The 15,249-nt window shown below is 41.2% G+C and overlaps 1 protein-coding gene across 1 annotated transcript in view; it reads right to left on the reverse strand.

The window, feature by feature from the left end:
- The window catches only part of EP300 (E1A binding protein p300), an 82,016-nt gene that overhangs the window by 21,815 nt on the left and 44,952 nt on the right, over window positions 1–15,249 (reverse strand). The window contains exons 9-16 of the mRNA XM_044227352.1: window positions 13,153–13,270; window positions 12,107–12,281; window positions 7,189–7,266; window positions 6,080–6,189; window positions 3,820–3,957; window positions 2,814–3,251; window positions 1,363–1,542; window positions 1,012–1,156 (exon numbers count right to left, since the gene is read on the reverse strand). Coding sequence (XP_044083287.1) covers window positions 1,012–1,156; window positions 1,363–1,542; window positions 2,814–3,251; window positions 3,820–3,957; window positions 6,080–6,189; window positions 7,189–7,266; window positions 12,107–12,281; window positions 13,153–13,270 — 1,382 coding nt within the window. The remainder of the gene's footprint in view (window positions 1–1,011; window positions 1,157–1,362; window positions 1,543–2,813; window positions 3,252–3,819; window positions 3,958–6,079; window positions 6,190–7,188; window positions 7,267–12,106; window positions 12,282–13,152; window positions 13,271–15,249) is intronic.

Consider the following 15,249-nt stretch of genomic DNA (forward strand, 5'->3'; position numbering starts at 1 on the left):
CTTTAGATATTTTTCACTTGATGTTGGGGGCGACCATGAAAAAAAATGAACAAACAGGAGAGGATACTTTGTTTTTCATATCTGGTTGTACTCAAAAGAAACAAAATTTGAACCTGCAAAATTATCTATTTTAAAGACAGATTTCTAATAATAAGATTGGGTTTCTTACAGCCTATATTAAAATACCACTTCAGTTATATGAATCTTATTTAAATACAAATAATTTTTCAACTCCAACATTCTAAACTGCATTATATTAACAGAAAAACTTTGTATGTGCCAACGTGAGGAGCCAGCAGACTCCTCTCTTGAGAGAAGTCCTACCACAGAGGGCATCATTATAGCCAGGAGAAGTTCTAGTCCTACAGTAGTTGGTATATCAGTTTTTGTGGGAATTAACTGAAGAGAGAAACACTCCGCGTGAAGCAGAGCTGTTTGCTGGGCTTGACGCATTAATATTTAAGAGTTGGCTGGGGGCAGAGACTCAATCAGCCCACTGGGTTCACTTCCCAGCTGAGTAAGCTGGGACAAGCCACTTAACCTTGCTAAGCCTCAGGTTTTCCCTGCCTGTAAAACAGGGATCGATAACTCAGAGACGCTGTCAAGTTTTTAGAGGAGACAATGCAGGTGGCACAGTGCCTAGTGCCCAGGTTAACAACAAACAGTAGTATGGTCACTGCTATTGATTCCTGCATTTTATTCAAGGATATGTAACAATCTCTCTCCTCTGGTGGAAAAGAATTTTTTTGAGAGGTCGTTAACCAGCCCACCCTGAAGAAATGATGGGTGCGACTGCCCCAATGACTGCAGGAAGGAACTACCCCTACAGAAAAGAAAAAGTCTTCTCCAATATTAGTAATAACCCAGAGACCAGGCAAAATGGGCTCCAGGCTTAATGAAATCACATTAAAATCAATTTCTCAAACCCAATAAGCCTTATCCCATTCTATTCCAAGTCTTGGGGTTTTTTTTCCCCCTTGTCTCCAGGAACAGAGAGCCTAAGAGACCTACTCTTCTTCTTTGACTGTCCCGGGGCTGGCGAGGACTGGGTAGCCGAAGTACTTGGCTGGTCTTCCTCCTCTTTTGTTTCGGTTTTTAATTCAGTGCCTCTCTCTTCTGTTTCTGTAGGTTCCATTTTACAGTCTTCTGCTTTACTCTGAAAGACAGGTAAACGTTTTTAGTATTCCAAAGACTTGCCACCAGGAAGCAACAAGATCATTATCTTATATACTCTGTCCTGTAGACATACCTGAAGACCCTTTCTCATCTGGAAACCAACGAAATGAGACCTAATTACCTGAATGCTAATTTGGGTTTCTAGATGGACGCCCTCACCAACAGCAGTCCTTGCCCTGCTCTCACCTCTGTGACATCCTCTGGTTGAACATCTGCTGCTTCTGGTGGCTCCACTTCCATCTTTGCCTCCATTTTCACTTCCTGTGAAGGCTGCTTCTCAGGAATGGTCTGAGAACTCACTTCTGTGCTACTAGTGGATGGAGGGTTTGATACCTGCCCTTCAAGGCTTACAGCTGGTTGGGAAAGCTGGGCATAAAGAGAGGAACACACACAAAAAGTTTGCCAATTATACAACCGGAGTTTCAGCTCCACAACAGGACGGCGTGATCAAGCCAGATCTAGGCTCCTCTCATTACATTCATTTATGGCGCTTTCACGCCCTTGGCCTACTCCGCTCCCTTGAAGTAAACTGTGCGTTAGAGCAGAAGACCGAGGACGTGCAAAACGGGCTGGCTGACCGAACATGCGACAGACGCCAGCGGTTTTTGCACTAGCTGTCCTCCCGCGCCCGGGTGAGGGCTGGGCTCTCAGAGAGGACTATTTCAGAGAAGCTCACATTTAGAGAGAAATGGAAAGAAAAGATGGATTGACTAGCTATTTTGTTTTGTTTTTTTAACTTTCCAGTGGGAAAATCTGCAAGGGTATAGAAAAAGTAGAGAACATATAATGAACTCCCACACTGAGGAGCTGTTTTGAATCACCACATTCTAATGGGATAACCAGTAATCTCTTCTCCTAGGTCTTCTAATAAGAAACCTTATGAGTAGTTAGAATTTTCAGGAACCCTAATCAAAAGTTTCCTTTCTGCATTCTACTGTTCCTTACCTATCAGAGGGTGGGATGAACAAGCTGCTGACTTATGGTGTTTTATGAAGTAGTTATGACTCATGGACTTTTCTGTTCACCAACGTGACAAGAGAACTAAAATGTAGGTATCAGTAAGCAAGCAGAAAGTTCTGAGCCTTGACACAAAGAATTCTATTAGTAAAGATGCAACTATTAGATGGGAACTTAGATTTCTGCTATGTACATGACGAACCTCTCACAAGGAAGCTATGGACTGTTCAAGACCCATACTTTTCTCACCTTAGGTCATGATTTTCTAACTGTGGCTAGGACCAGACATTCATAAATCTATGGTTTTGTTCGTTTACTCTCAAATACTACAGCTCAGACTGTTTGACAAAGATTCTTTAAATAAAAAGAAAAAAGTTATGTGATGTGCTGAACATACTATGGATTCTTTCCCCTTGTCACCTGCTTATATGCCCTCAAGTCTCAGAACACAACGCAAAACATACCACGGTCAGCGTCAGACCTAAACAAAGTCTTTGAGCAACCTCTATGCTAGGTACTAATTATAGTAAGAACAGGAAGGGAAAGAAAGTCCCTAACTGCAAAGAGATTCTAGTTTAACTGGGGAGACAACACAATACAGACTAGAACCGGCGTACAAATAATCTTAACACTACAGTACAATCTGAAAGGGTTCTGCGGGAACCTAACTCTCTGCTTACTGGAGTTGCAGGCTGTGGGGGCAGCAGCGGCGCCGTCGGGGTGGGAACAGATGCTGCTGTACTCTGCTGGGAGAGAGGCTGCTGCTGGGGCTGGTCAGCTGAAGGAGCAGCAGGAAGTGAAGGCTGAACTTGAGGAGGAAGTTGCGTTGGTGGTGGTGTGGGCGTCTGCCTTGGAGGCGGATGTAGAGCCTGGGTTTGTGGCCCGGCTGGCATCGCTGGAGGTGTAGGAACAGGGGCTGGAATTGCTGTTGCTGGTGGCTGCTGAGCCCCTATGCTCGGGGGCGTGTGGTGAGGCGTAGGGGTGCGACTAGGTGCTGGAGAGGGGGAATTCTGCTGCAGAGCTGACTGCGGGAGAGCGGGACAGTGAATGTGGCTCCCTTGAGACCCTGGAGGCATTATAGGAGAGTTCACAGGGCAGGAAGAACTGGACATTTGTGCCTGTTAAATGAGAAACAGAACAAGATGGCACTTGAGAACACAGTAAAAGAAAATATTTACACAGCAATATGCTTCCATTTCAAAATGTGTCAAAACTTCACATAATCCACCAACGTAGTACTTAATTAAGTAGACTTAGAAGAAAATTCACCCAAAAATCCCCGAAAACAAAACAACCCACAACAGCATGGGCCTCAGCCACTTCAGGGGCATGGGAGAGTTGAATACACAATATTTTCTGCCTGGCTATGTTCTCCTTAGCCACAGTTCGTTCTTCTGTATTACAACTCTAAGATTTCCTTTTAAGAAGTGTTCGCTACTATTAAAAAATGGTTACAATGATCAACTTAACCTCTTTCTTAGTTTGTAACAATTAGCAGCACTGCTATATCACAGAATAATCTTTTCATGTCCAGAATACCGCATGTACATAATTGCTTTTATTAAAAACTTAAAAACCCTCTATTTTCACCCATTATTTGCTCCCACCCTTTCCTGTAAAAACCTAGATCAAGACAAGTTTAAGGACTCCTAAGAACAAGTGAAAAAACCCATCTGTGAGACCTACTTGAGACACTGGTGCTTGACCGCCAGACGGAGCCAAAGGCATATTCGTTACATTCATTCCCTGTGCTGAGAACTGAGTCTGGGGAAGGAACTGGCTCTGGCTGGAAGGCTGTTGCATGCGAGGCCCATAGCCCATAGGCTGCATGGGGGGGAAAAACAAAAAAACATTACCCACAGCACCAATTGCTTCATTATTCTACTACAGTTAGAATCACCACTGCTATGGCTCTGCTGAGGGGAAAGTTGGGTAGAAAAGGAAGAAAATACAACACTGGAATTTCATACAAAGATAAGGGAGAACAGCCTTACAGCTGACCCAAGCCTACTCTAAACCAATCACGGGCGGTTACAGACAAACCAATTCCGATACACACCTGACAAGGTACAGAGGTAACTACTCTTTGCATACTGTTAAGTGACAGTGAAATACACCTTCACAAGGTCTGTGTTCACGTCATGATGTTGCAGTAGCACAAACCGTTAAGAATCTATAATCAGGGGGTGCCTGGGTGGCTCAAGTGGGTTAAAACCTCTGCCTTCAGCTCAGGTCATGATCTCAGGGTTCTGGGATTGAGCCCCGCATTGGGCTCTCTGCTCAGCAGGGAGCCTGCTTCCCCCTCTCTCTCTGCCTGCCTCTCTGCCTACCTGTGATCTCTGTCTGTCAAATAAATAAATAAAATCTTTAAAAAACAAAAAAAAGAAGCTATCATCAGTACAATTAAAATCTTACAAAGATTTGTGGCTGAACTTGGTGGCATTCATGGTCCACAAATATTTGAGGATTATAATATTTCATTTCTTTCATAGCGAGGGGGTGTTTACAGTACTTTATTCATAAAAAAGTCAATAACTGGAAATAATCAAAATGTCCATCAATAACAGAAAGAATAAATACATTGTGGCACACTCACTAAATGGACTACTACTCAGCAATAACATATTATGGACATAAACAACAATGCAGATGAACATTAAAACCATTATGTTGAGCCAAAAAGGCCAGACACAAGAGTACATTTGAATAATTCCATTTATATGAAGATGAGAAACAGGTAAGGTTAATCCATGGTGACAGTAATCAAGGTATCAGCTGTCTAATGGGGACAGTGATTCAATGGAAGGGGATATGAGGGCACTCTTAGGGCAAACGTGCTTTATCTTGAGGATTATTAAATTTCATTTCTAAAATTCCGCAAACAAACATAGGCCTTTAACAGATAAAGCAATTATGGAAAAACAAAGGCCAAATACTTAATAGTCTAAGAAAGATTATTAAAACATGGCAGTCTGGCACTCAAGGACTAAAGACACTACCTAATTCTGCAAGCATAAGGGTTGGGGTTAACATGGAAAGGTGGACTGCCTTAGAATTTGCATAAGGAGAGGTGAATGCTCAGAGTTCTTCTCCAGTCCCTAGAACTTATCAACTGCCCCTACATCACTCTTGCAAGAGACAGTTTCCTGCCTAGATAGGTTCTATGTTTGATGCACATTACAGAAGAGCAGCGACCATCAAAGTATGCAGGCTACTAAATATTGAGACTCCAGGGAAAGGCGGACTGTCATTCTTATCAGCTTTCTTCTTGTAAGAGGACCATGGGTTTCTTAGTGTTTATTTTATATTGATTATAATCAACAGAGTTCTTCACTATCTTGGATCTTCTAATATATATACTTCAAAAACTTGGGTTTTTCATTTAAAGCTGTAAATCTGTTTTATGCCACCATGTTAAGTCTGAAATTACTGGTTACAGAATATTCCAATTTACAAATGTACCGTAATTGAACCATAATGAATCCCTGACCGTACATTCAGGATACAGCCTTTTTCAAAACAGAGTAAATAATATGAGATCCTAACATGAATTTTCTCCAAATTACATCGTTTTGGTACCTGAGTGATGAATTTTGTAGGATAAATTTCTAAATACAATTTATTGGTAAAAGAGATGGATGCAAATTAGGGATTCTAGTATTTACTGCCTAACTGTGGTATATGGCTTAGTTTTCTCCTACTCCACTTTAAAAAAATAACTACTTATTCTCCTCGTTAAAACACATATATAATTATTTATCATGTGTACCATAAGGGCCAAATAGAATTACAGACAAAAATCAACGTTAATCACTAATAACGTACCTAATCACGTACTGTTCGCTGTTTAAGCAACTGTAAGGTTTGTTTACAAAGCAGAAACAAACAAACAAACAAAAAGATTTAGGTAAAGGCCAAAATGATTACTCAAAGAGGACACACTTACTGGGTTGAGAGTTCCAGGCTGAGCTAACTGTCCATGGTGCTGAAGAGGAGAGGTCTGTCGGGGTCCAATTGGGGGCTGGGGCATACTCATCTGGCCAAACTGATTCAAACCTGTAAGTACAAAATATTAGGTCTGAATACTTCATGGAACTGGAGAATTAAAGAATAAATTCTGATTCTGTAACATTTTATCAGGATAATTAAAGGAACCTGTTTTCAACTGTGAATGAAGGACACAGTTAATTAATATATTGTTCTCTGAATAAAATCTAGTAATCTAGAGTAAAATCCACCTTGACCAGATGTTTTTACTTATTATTTTTAAAAAGATTTTATTTATTTAATTATTTGAGAAAGAGAGCCCAAGTTGGCGGGGGGTGGGGGGTGAGGGGTGTGGTGTACAGATGAAGAGGGAGAGGCAGACTCCCCACCAAACAGGGAGCCCAAAGTAGGGCCCAATCCCAGGACCTGGGATCATGACCTGAGGCTAAGGCAGATGCTTAACTGACCGAGCCACCCAAGCACCCCTTGACCAGTTGTTTTTATTTATTTAATTTATTTGTTTTTAAAAAGATTTTCTTTATTTGACAGACAGTTCATAAGTAGGCAGAAAGAGTTGGAGGGGGGCAGGCTCCCTGCTGAGCAGAGAACCCGATGCGGAGCTCGATCCCAGGACCCCAGGATCATGACCTGAGCCAAAGGCAGAGGCTTTAATCCACTGAGCCACCCAGGCGCCCCGACCAGTTGTTTTTAAATGGATGCTTCATGTCTTTGCCACCTGAACTGCCAGCCAACTTGTACTCAATACCTTTCCCCTCCCTCCCTGGACTCCAACTCCAAAATGTGCTCGATTTCTCAAGCTGGTTAATTACGATACATGCTGCTGGTCCGAGGCAGGAAGCAAGGTGGCAAGAATAATCCTGTAGTACACAGAGACTCTGTTTTAAAAAGCCATGGTTGGGGCACCTGGCTGGCCTAGTTGGTAGAGTAGGGGACTCTTGATCTCAAGGTTGTGAGTTTAGGCCCCATGTAGGACGTCGAGGTTACTTTCGGGAAAAACAAAAGCCATGGTTAGATACATGGATTACATGGATTGCTTTTACAACTTACCAGGCTGTGGAGTTATCCGGGCCATCATCTGGTTTGGCACACTGCCACGGATCATAGAGGGGTCAGGTAGAGGGCCATCTAGAGTGGAACAGAGAAATGGTTAGAAAATCCTTCTACTTTTTAAGATTTACTCATTTATTTTTGAGAGAGCATGCATGAACAGGGGGAGGGGCAGAGGGAGAGGGAGAAGCAGACTCCCCACTGAGTAGAGAGCCCAACACAGGGCTCCATCACAGGACCCTAGAATCATGACCTGAGCCAAAGTCGGACCCTTAACCGACTTGAGCCACCCAGATGCCCCTGGAAAACCATCTTTTAGCCACTGGCATTTCCATTAAAAAGGGGAAGGGTTGATAGAATGAAGGAGAGAAAAGGAAAAAAAAAGAAAAACCTCACAAAGTATCTTTAGTAATGTCATGAAAAATTCAGCCGGACTCTCCAAAGAATGAAGCAATGAACTTAGAAACCTGAAGAAAATGTTAGTTCTAAAATATAAGAAAAGCCTCCGAATGATTATAGTATTTTGCTTTCCTTCAGTATTGACAGGAAAATAATATAGCATCTTAAATTAAAAAAAGAGAGAGAGAGAGGGAGAGACTACTATAGCATTTAATATGCTACTGTTTGACTAATCTGGAATCTTTGGTTGGAATGCAGCAGAATACCTCCAAGAGACAGCCACAGATTTTGTTCAGTGACCAAATTTGACGTGTACCCCATGTGTTTTTAGGTGCATACACCCACTGTGAACACTAACCTTAAATAATTCACGTATTATACTGCTCTATGTATCAAGGACCTCAGATTTGCTGGTGGCAGACTATGCTCTAAAGAGAAGCCTACCACACAATGGAAAAATCAAAAAATTCCTTGTCACTTCCGCAAGTATGCTATATTAACAATAAAAATCATCACACAACTAAGTGCTTTAGTAAAATTCAACTAACTAAATCCACTAGGATTTACCACTAATATTGTTCCCTTTCTTTTTTTTTTTTTTAAAGATTTGTCAGCGAGCATGCGCGTGCACAAGCAGGAAGAGGGAGAGGGAGAAGCAGGGTCCCCGCTGGGCAAGGAGCCATATGCGGGACTTGATTCTAGGACTCTGGGATCATGACAGGAGCCCAAGGCAGATGCCCAACCGACTAAGCCACCCAGGCGTCCCAAGTATTGTTCTTAATAAACTAAAACACAAATTGAACACTGGAGAGAATTCTGAACATTTATTCACATACTCTTTTATCCATAATTATACAAGATTTATAAAATTATGTGTATAACCTATGCTCAATACATAAAAATTATAGAATGTAAGATAAAAACCTCTGTAGTTTATTTTTTTTAAGACTTTATTTAATTATTTGACAGAGATCATAAGTAGGCTGAGAGGCAGACAGGGGGTGGGGGGAGCAGGCTCCCCACTGAGCAGAGAGCCTGAAGCAGGGCTTGATGCCAGGACCCTAAGATCATGACCTGAGCCGAAGGCAGAGGCTTAACCCACTGAGCCACCCAGGAACCCTAAAAAATTTTTTTAATAAAGATTTTACTTGTGTGAGAGAGAGACAAAGAGAGTGCACAAACAAGGGGAGTGTCAAACAAAGGGAGAAGCAGGCTTGCTGCTGAGCAAGGAGCCCAATCCCACTTGATCCCAGGACCCTGTGATCATGACCTGAGCCAGAGGCAGAGGCTTAACCCACTGAGCCACCCATGAGCCTTTTTTTTCCCCCAGATTTTTTTAAAAATATATTTTATTTATTTGAGAGGAGGGTCAGAGCAAGAAGCAGACTCCCCGCCACGCAGGAAGCCTGATGCAGGACTTGATCCCAGGACTCCGGGATCATGGCCTGAACCAGAGGCAGTTGCTTAACCAACTGAGCCACCCAGGCGGCCCCTTTTATTAGTTTTTAATTACAATTGTATTTAACCTACCTTCATGGTTTAGAGCTGACTGTGAAGACAAAATGCCTGGGTTTGATTCTTGGCTCTGCCATTCACTAACAGTGTGACCATAGCAAGTCAGGCCACCTCTTTACCTCAGCTCCTCACTGGTAAAATGGGCAATAGTATCTAACATTATCTCTCAAATCTTTTTTTCTATGCATCTGTTATCTCTCTACTAATTTTTTTCTTAATGTAAGCTCTACAGCTCAATGCGGGGCTTAAAGTCACAACCCTGAAATCAAGAGTCACATGCTTCCACTGACTGAACCAGCCAGGCTCCCCATATTTTGTACCTTTTTAAATAAAGCTGTTTTAATTATCTTCTGTGGTTTTTTTTTTTTTTTTTTTTTAATTGCAAATCTGGTTTTAAACTCTGTCAACTCTCCCGGTTTGTATTCCTTTTTTTTTTTTTTTTTTTTAAAGATTTAGCTATTTGACAGAATGAGAGAACACAGGCGGGGAGAGGGAGAAGCAGATTCCCTGCTGAGCAAGAAGCCAGAGGCAGAGCTCAATCCCAAGACCCTGGGATCATGACCTGAGCAAAAGACAGATGCTCAACCGACTGAGCCCTCCAGGCACCCTTCCCACTTTGTTTCCCATCCTTTTTGTTTTCAGTTTTCCTATGAACATTTATGTTTTCTATAATGAATTTCCCTTGCACTTTTTTATCCACATGAGGCCCACAGGATGAATTCTTCCTGATTATGTATCTCTGTATACGGAGCTGCCCCTCAGGGTGTGCTGCCTGCTCACCAGGGCAGGTGGAATTCCCTTCTAGTGGTTCCTTTAGCAACCACACCTAGCCCTTCACCTTTAAGTAGAGGGCTCCAGATGGTTGGTCAAATCTGTTCCATCTTCCAGCTGCTTGGGTAAAAAGGGAATGCTCTGGAGAAGCCTCAATTAAAATATTCTAGTGTGCAGCTGTATGGCTACTTTAGCAATATAATACTGGGGCCACTTTTAGGATGTTTCTATAGTAAAAATTATGTTATTGTGAATATTTCTGTGCAACTGTACATTACTTAAAAATCAAATTTCTAGAAATGTAATGACTGGATTTAAGGGAATGAAAAAAACATTTTAATTTTCACCGATAGCGTAATCCAGAGCCAAATTACTGTACAGTCTTCAATATCCACTTTAACCTTTAAAGACCCCAAAAAGGTGCTCGCTTCGGCAGCACATATACTAAAGACCCCAAAAAGGTCACACTGATTTTACTTGTTCTTTCATTTTCTTTTCCCATGTTTCATCTTTTTCCCCGAGTCATACACTAAGGAAGTTAGCACCTTTAATATTAAAAATTGTTTATGGTATCTTCTGTTGTCATTTTTTTCTTCACAACTTCTAGGTAGTATCTAAAGATGTTTCTCATTTCATTTTATATTTTCTTCAATACATTCTATGTACTACTTTTAATTTTTTAAAATTTAAAACTTTTGATTCTTCTATAATTAATCTGCATATGGGATAAGGCAGGGATAGAGACTACTCAGTTCCATTAATGTCTGTTGCTGTCTGCATCAATATACCATACTGCTTTCCCTCTACTGTGAAGACCACAATTTAGTATCTGCAGACTTTAGACTTGGCTCAAACATCTAAAGAACTTCAGAAAACTCTAACACACTCAAGTATCTCAGGTTGGCCCACTTGTCTCTATACCCAATCCTGATTTAGACCATCAGCACCTAAGTAGTCTACTCAATTCTAGTCTTGATGGTTTCTGAATATTTGTTCTCCTCCCTACCTACTCCTCTCCTACCTACTACTAGGAGGTAGGTAGGAGAACAACAACAAAAAAACCCCGGCTGCTTGGGTGTCTGGAAGGGTCAGTTGGTTAAGCACCTGGCTTCGGCTCAGGCCACGATCCCAGGATCCTGGGATAGAGCCCCTCATCAGGCTTCCCAATCAGGGGGGGGTTGTTGGGGGATGCACGCTTGTCTGCTTCTCTCTCTACCCCTCTCTCTTGCGTGGGCTGTCTTTCAAATAAATCTTAAAAAACCAAAGACAAAAAAATGCTGCTTTTCCTTTGCCAGTGGACCTTTACGTATACCCTTCCTCTGCCAGAAACACGGTCGCTCTTCTCAACGCTTCTCACACCGTGCCCTGGGAGAACATGCATCCAGCACACTGCATTTAACAAATGTGCCTGTTAAAGGCCAGTGGCAACCAGGAATTCACCACTTTACTACTTCAAGGCCTGAGGGAGATGAATTTCTCAGCCCACCTAAAATCCTGATGTACGAGCTGGTGCTTGCAGGCTCAGATGGCGCGTCTACAGGTAGTCCGCGCTCCCTGCCTCAAGCAACACGAGCCTGACCCTCTCACAGCCTTTCTCACATCATTCAAACTAGCCTGTGTTGTTCTTCACCATGTGTATAAAACTCATTTCACTGCTTGAAATCCAGTAATAAGTCAGTGAATGAATAAGGGAATGTATAACGCTCTTGGATATCTGGTTAATTCATTAGGTTGAGAAGGCTCTTATAACCAGAATACCAAAACTATCAAGATGAATTTTAAACCCTTGTGTTAAAAAAAAAAAAAAAAAAATTTCTTAGCCCTCAAACGTCTTGTGTCAAGAAGAAAGTGCGACAATGTTAAGTAACATTTATTTCATGTTTAGGATGTATGAAGGCTGGTGGGGACTTTGAACCTGCTTGGCCTACATTTATTGGATGCCTACCAAATTCAAGTCAGTATAAACCTGCAGACTATCATTTTCTAGGCGTCGCTTTAAGAGAAGAGTATCCTGGGCTTCTATCAAGACTTGTTAAGTATTTACTATCACCAGAAATCTTAAATATACTATTTAGTTCCTTCTTTTACTAAGGGATGAATTAATTTCTTTGCAAAGAAAGGGGTGGTTCAGAAACTCTAGAATAGGCACACAAGCAATGAAAATTAATGACTTTGGTTAGAAACCATTTTATTACCAACTTCTCCCCAAAATAACTGTACAAAAAGCACTTACTGGCAGTCATTCCTGGTTGTGGCTGTCCCATATTAGGCCCTGGATTCATAGAAACTGGCACCATGCCTGCAGCACTGGGCAGCATGTTTTGTTTCTGTAGTCTAGTCCTTCGTTTTTCTTCTAGTTCTTTCTGGATCTTATAAATCTTCTCAGCGAGCAGGTGGTAGTATTCCGCCTTTGTGAATATTGGAAATAAAATAGAGATAAGGAAGAAAGGGAAACTCCCATTAGGTAACAGAAAAAATGAATAAAGAACAGATATTCTCTTCATTTAAAGAGGGACGGAGAAACCCAAAGGGGAAAAATCTAAACTATTTTCAAGTTTTTATTTTAATTTCAGTTAGTTAGCATACATTTATTATTAGTTTCAGGTGTACAATACAGCAACGTAACACTTCATACGGCACCCGGTGCTCATCACAAGTGCATTCCTGAATCCCCATCACCTGTCTCCCCCATTGCACACCCCTCCCCTCTGATAAGCACCACCTAATCCACTTTCCTCAATCGTTCTGGGTGTGAGTTCATGTTTGAAACCATCACGTGAAAAGCGGCTTTATTATGAACCTGCATAGTAGAGCATGACTTCTCATTACGCAGGTCTACAGAACACATGCTGGCAATCTGCAGCCCGTGGAACGAGCATGCTATATTCTGAAAAACTGCCAATTTAGAGAACAAAATTCAAATGATGCAGAGAACCTGGACTGCTACTTGAGATGTACACACGAAGCAGCTGATTCACCATACTCCTGTGAACACAGCACAGAGCTGGTAACAGCTCAACCACTTTGTAAGCTGACAGAAGGACAACCCAGATAAAGTGCCACACAAGTGCACTGTATTACAAAGAGGAAAAATGTAGGATTCTTGATGACATACGCTTTAAGAAAATTGCTTTGTTATCTTGACTGTGCACAGGGAGAGTAAGACAGGAAAGCTAAAGGGTATCCTCTGACGTACACTGTTATTTGTATATGTTACAAAGAAGAATACACAAGCAGACAGGTCCATTTTTGACTTTATATAGAAAAACAAATGCTCACTCGATTATTTGCAGATTCATACATGTCCCCTTCCACTTTCCGGGCGTATGCAACTAAGTTTTCCATCCGTCGGTCTTTTAAAGCAGCAGGATCCGGAGTAGGAAATATGGCTTGAACACTAGAAAGAGAAAATTCTACCACTATTACATCATGTCAACTTCTCATTCTCATCACCGAATTACACAATACTTTGAACTTTTTCCTCATTAGTTATTTTCTCATTTTTATACCATGTGCCTATTAAGTAAAATAAAAAGGGGTGGGATGTACTCAAATAGGAAATAATATGGGCCCAAATGAAATGGTCTCTGAGGTAAACAAAAGGTTTCCCCGATCAGAACGTAAGAAATGACACTGCAAAATTCCCCTCTGGCTCCTGTCACTCTAACATAGGACCAAAAAAATTATACCATGCTATTTGCATAAAGTTAGTGAGGAAAAGCTGACCTTTGTCATAGTGTCAAGAACCAACCGCCTTCAGACCCTTCTATTCTCCTCAATTTGTTCAGCTTAGTAAAATAAAACCTAATGGGGCACCTGGGTGGCTGAGTCAAATTAAGCATCCGACTCTTGGTTTCAGATCAGGTCATGATCTCAGGGACACAGGATCGAGACCCACATCGGGCTCCACGCTCTGAGCATGGGAGCTGCTTAAGGATTCTCTCTCTCCCTCAAAAACTAAATAAATAAAACCTAATAATCACTATAAAATCTTGTAAGATAAAAAACATGAAGTGGAAGGGGCAAAGATGCATAATGATTCCACCCAATTCAAAGTCTTTTCCTTTCTAACAATTCCCTACAAAATGCTTGGCACTAGTGTTCCTGAAGATCTGACAAATCTTTTCCAGTCATTAATTTTTTTTTTTTTAAAGTTCTTATTTATTTGACAGAGAGACACAGTGAGAGAGGGAACACAAGCAGAGGAAGTATGAGAGGGAGAAGTGGGCTTCCAGAGCCAGATGAGGAGCTCAATCTCCGGACCCTGGGATCATGACCTGAGCCAAAGGCAGACCCTTAATGAGTGGGCCACCCAGGTGCCCCTCCAGTCATTCATTTTATTATTTGGGTATCTCACATTCAGTTGTGCAAGATTTGGAAAAACTAAATGGAAGAGAAAGAAATGGAAGTTTAGAAGTATATTTGAGTTGATAACAAATTCATAAGCATATAATACTCTTAATGTCAAGCCAGATAATCAATCCCAAATTTCTGATATGAGATAACGATAGTTACACAATTTGAGTATCACAAAGTCAGACCATTTTGTTCTTTTTTAACTCATTTTGTTAAAATCTCGGGAGTTTTCTCCTTGTTGTCAAATTCCACTAATAGGAATTTTTGAATTCCTAAATGAAACTTAAAATATACTTGGTAGGCTAATGTAAGATAAAAGTAAGTTTAGATAAAAGAGAGGACACATGGTTCTAAACCAGTATAAAATATGGATGGAATGAAGGAAACCCTTCTATTAAGTGGAGGAGAAATGGAAAAAAACCTGCTTTCTCAGAAAAAAAAATGCTGGACATCACTCACAGTGTAAGCTCTGTAATGAGTGAAGTCCAAACTCTACTTTTATGATATTGGGCACATTACATTTTAATGCTCTCTATCCCTTCCCCTCTTTCCTCTGACAAGAAGTAACGAAGCTTCTTTAAAGAAGCTAAATGCCTGGCATTTATCAACTCCACAACAACAGTGCAGAGATATCGCACAAACTGCTGACATGCGTTTTTAGAGGTCCGGAAGACCACAGAGAGCTGCCACCATTCAACATCTTAAGAGCTTTATTAGGGATGCAAGAAAACACTGTTACCACTACCATACTCAAATGCACTGAGACGTGGTTTTGTTTCTCAAATTTGAAATATGCAAAGGCAGGGACATTAAAATAATTCTTAGTTAATATACTAAAAACCATCACTAGGTAGAATAGTATATACACTGTTAAAGCTGAAAGCTTCCTACGAATGATGGTGGAAAAGGCTGAGAAGCAGAGAACAGGAAGCAAGAAAGCTACAGGAGCAGAAGCATTAGCGGCAACAGCCAGGCTACAGAAAAATCAATAATACCCCTCTTGTGGTTAAGTGCCTGGCA

The sequence above is a fragment of the Neovison vison genome, chromosome 12, assembly GCF_020171115.1.
Source record: "Neovison vison isolate M4711 chromosome 12, ASM_NN_V1, whole genome shotgun sequence".
NCBI lineage: Eukaryota > Metazoa > Chordata > Mammalia > Carnivora > Mustelidae > Neogale > Neogale vison.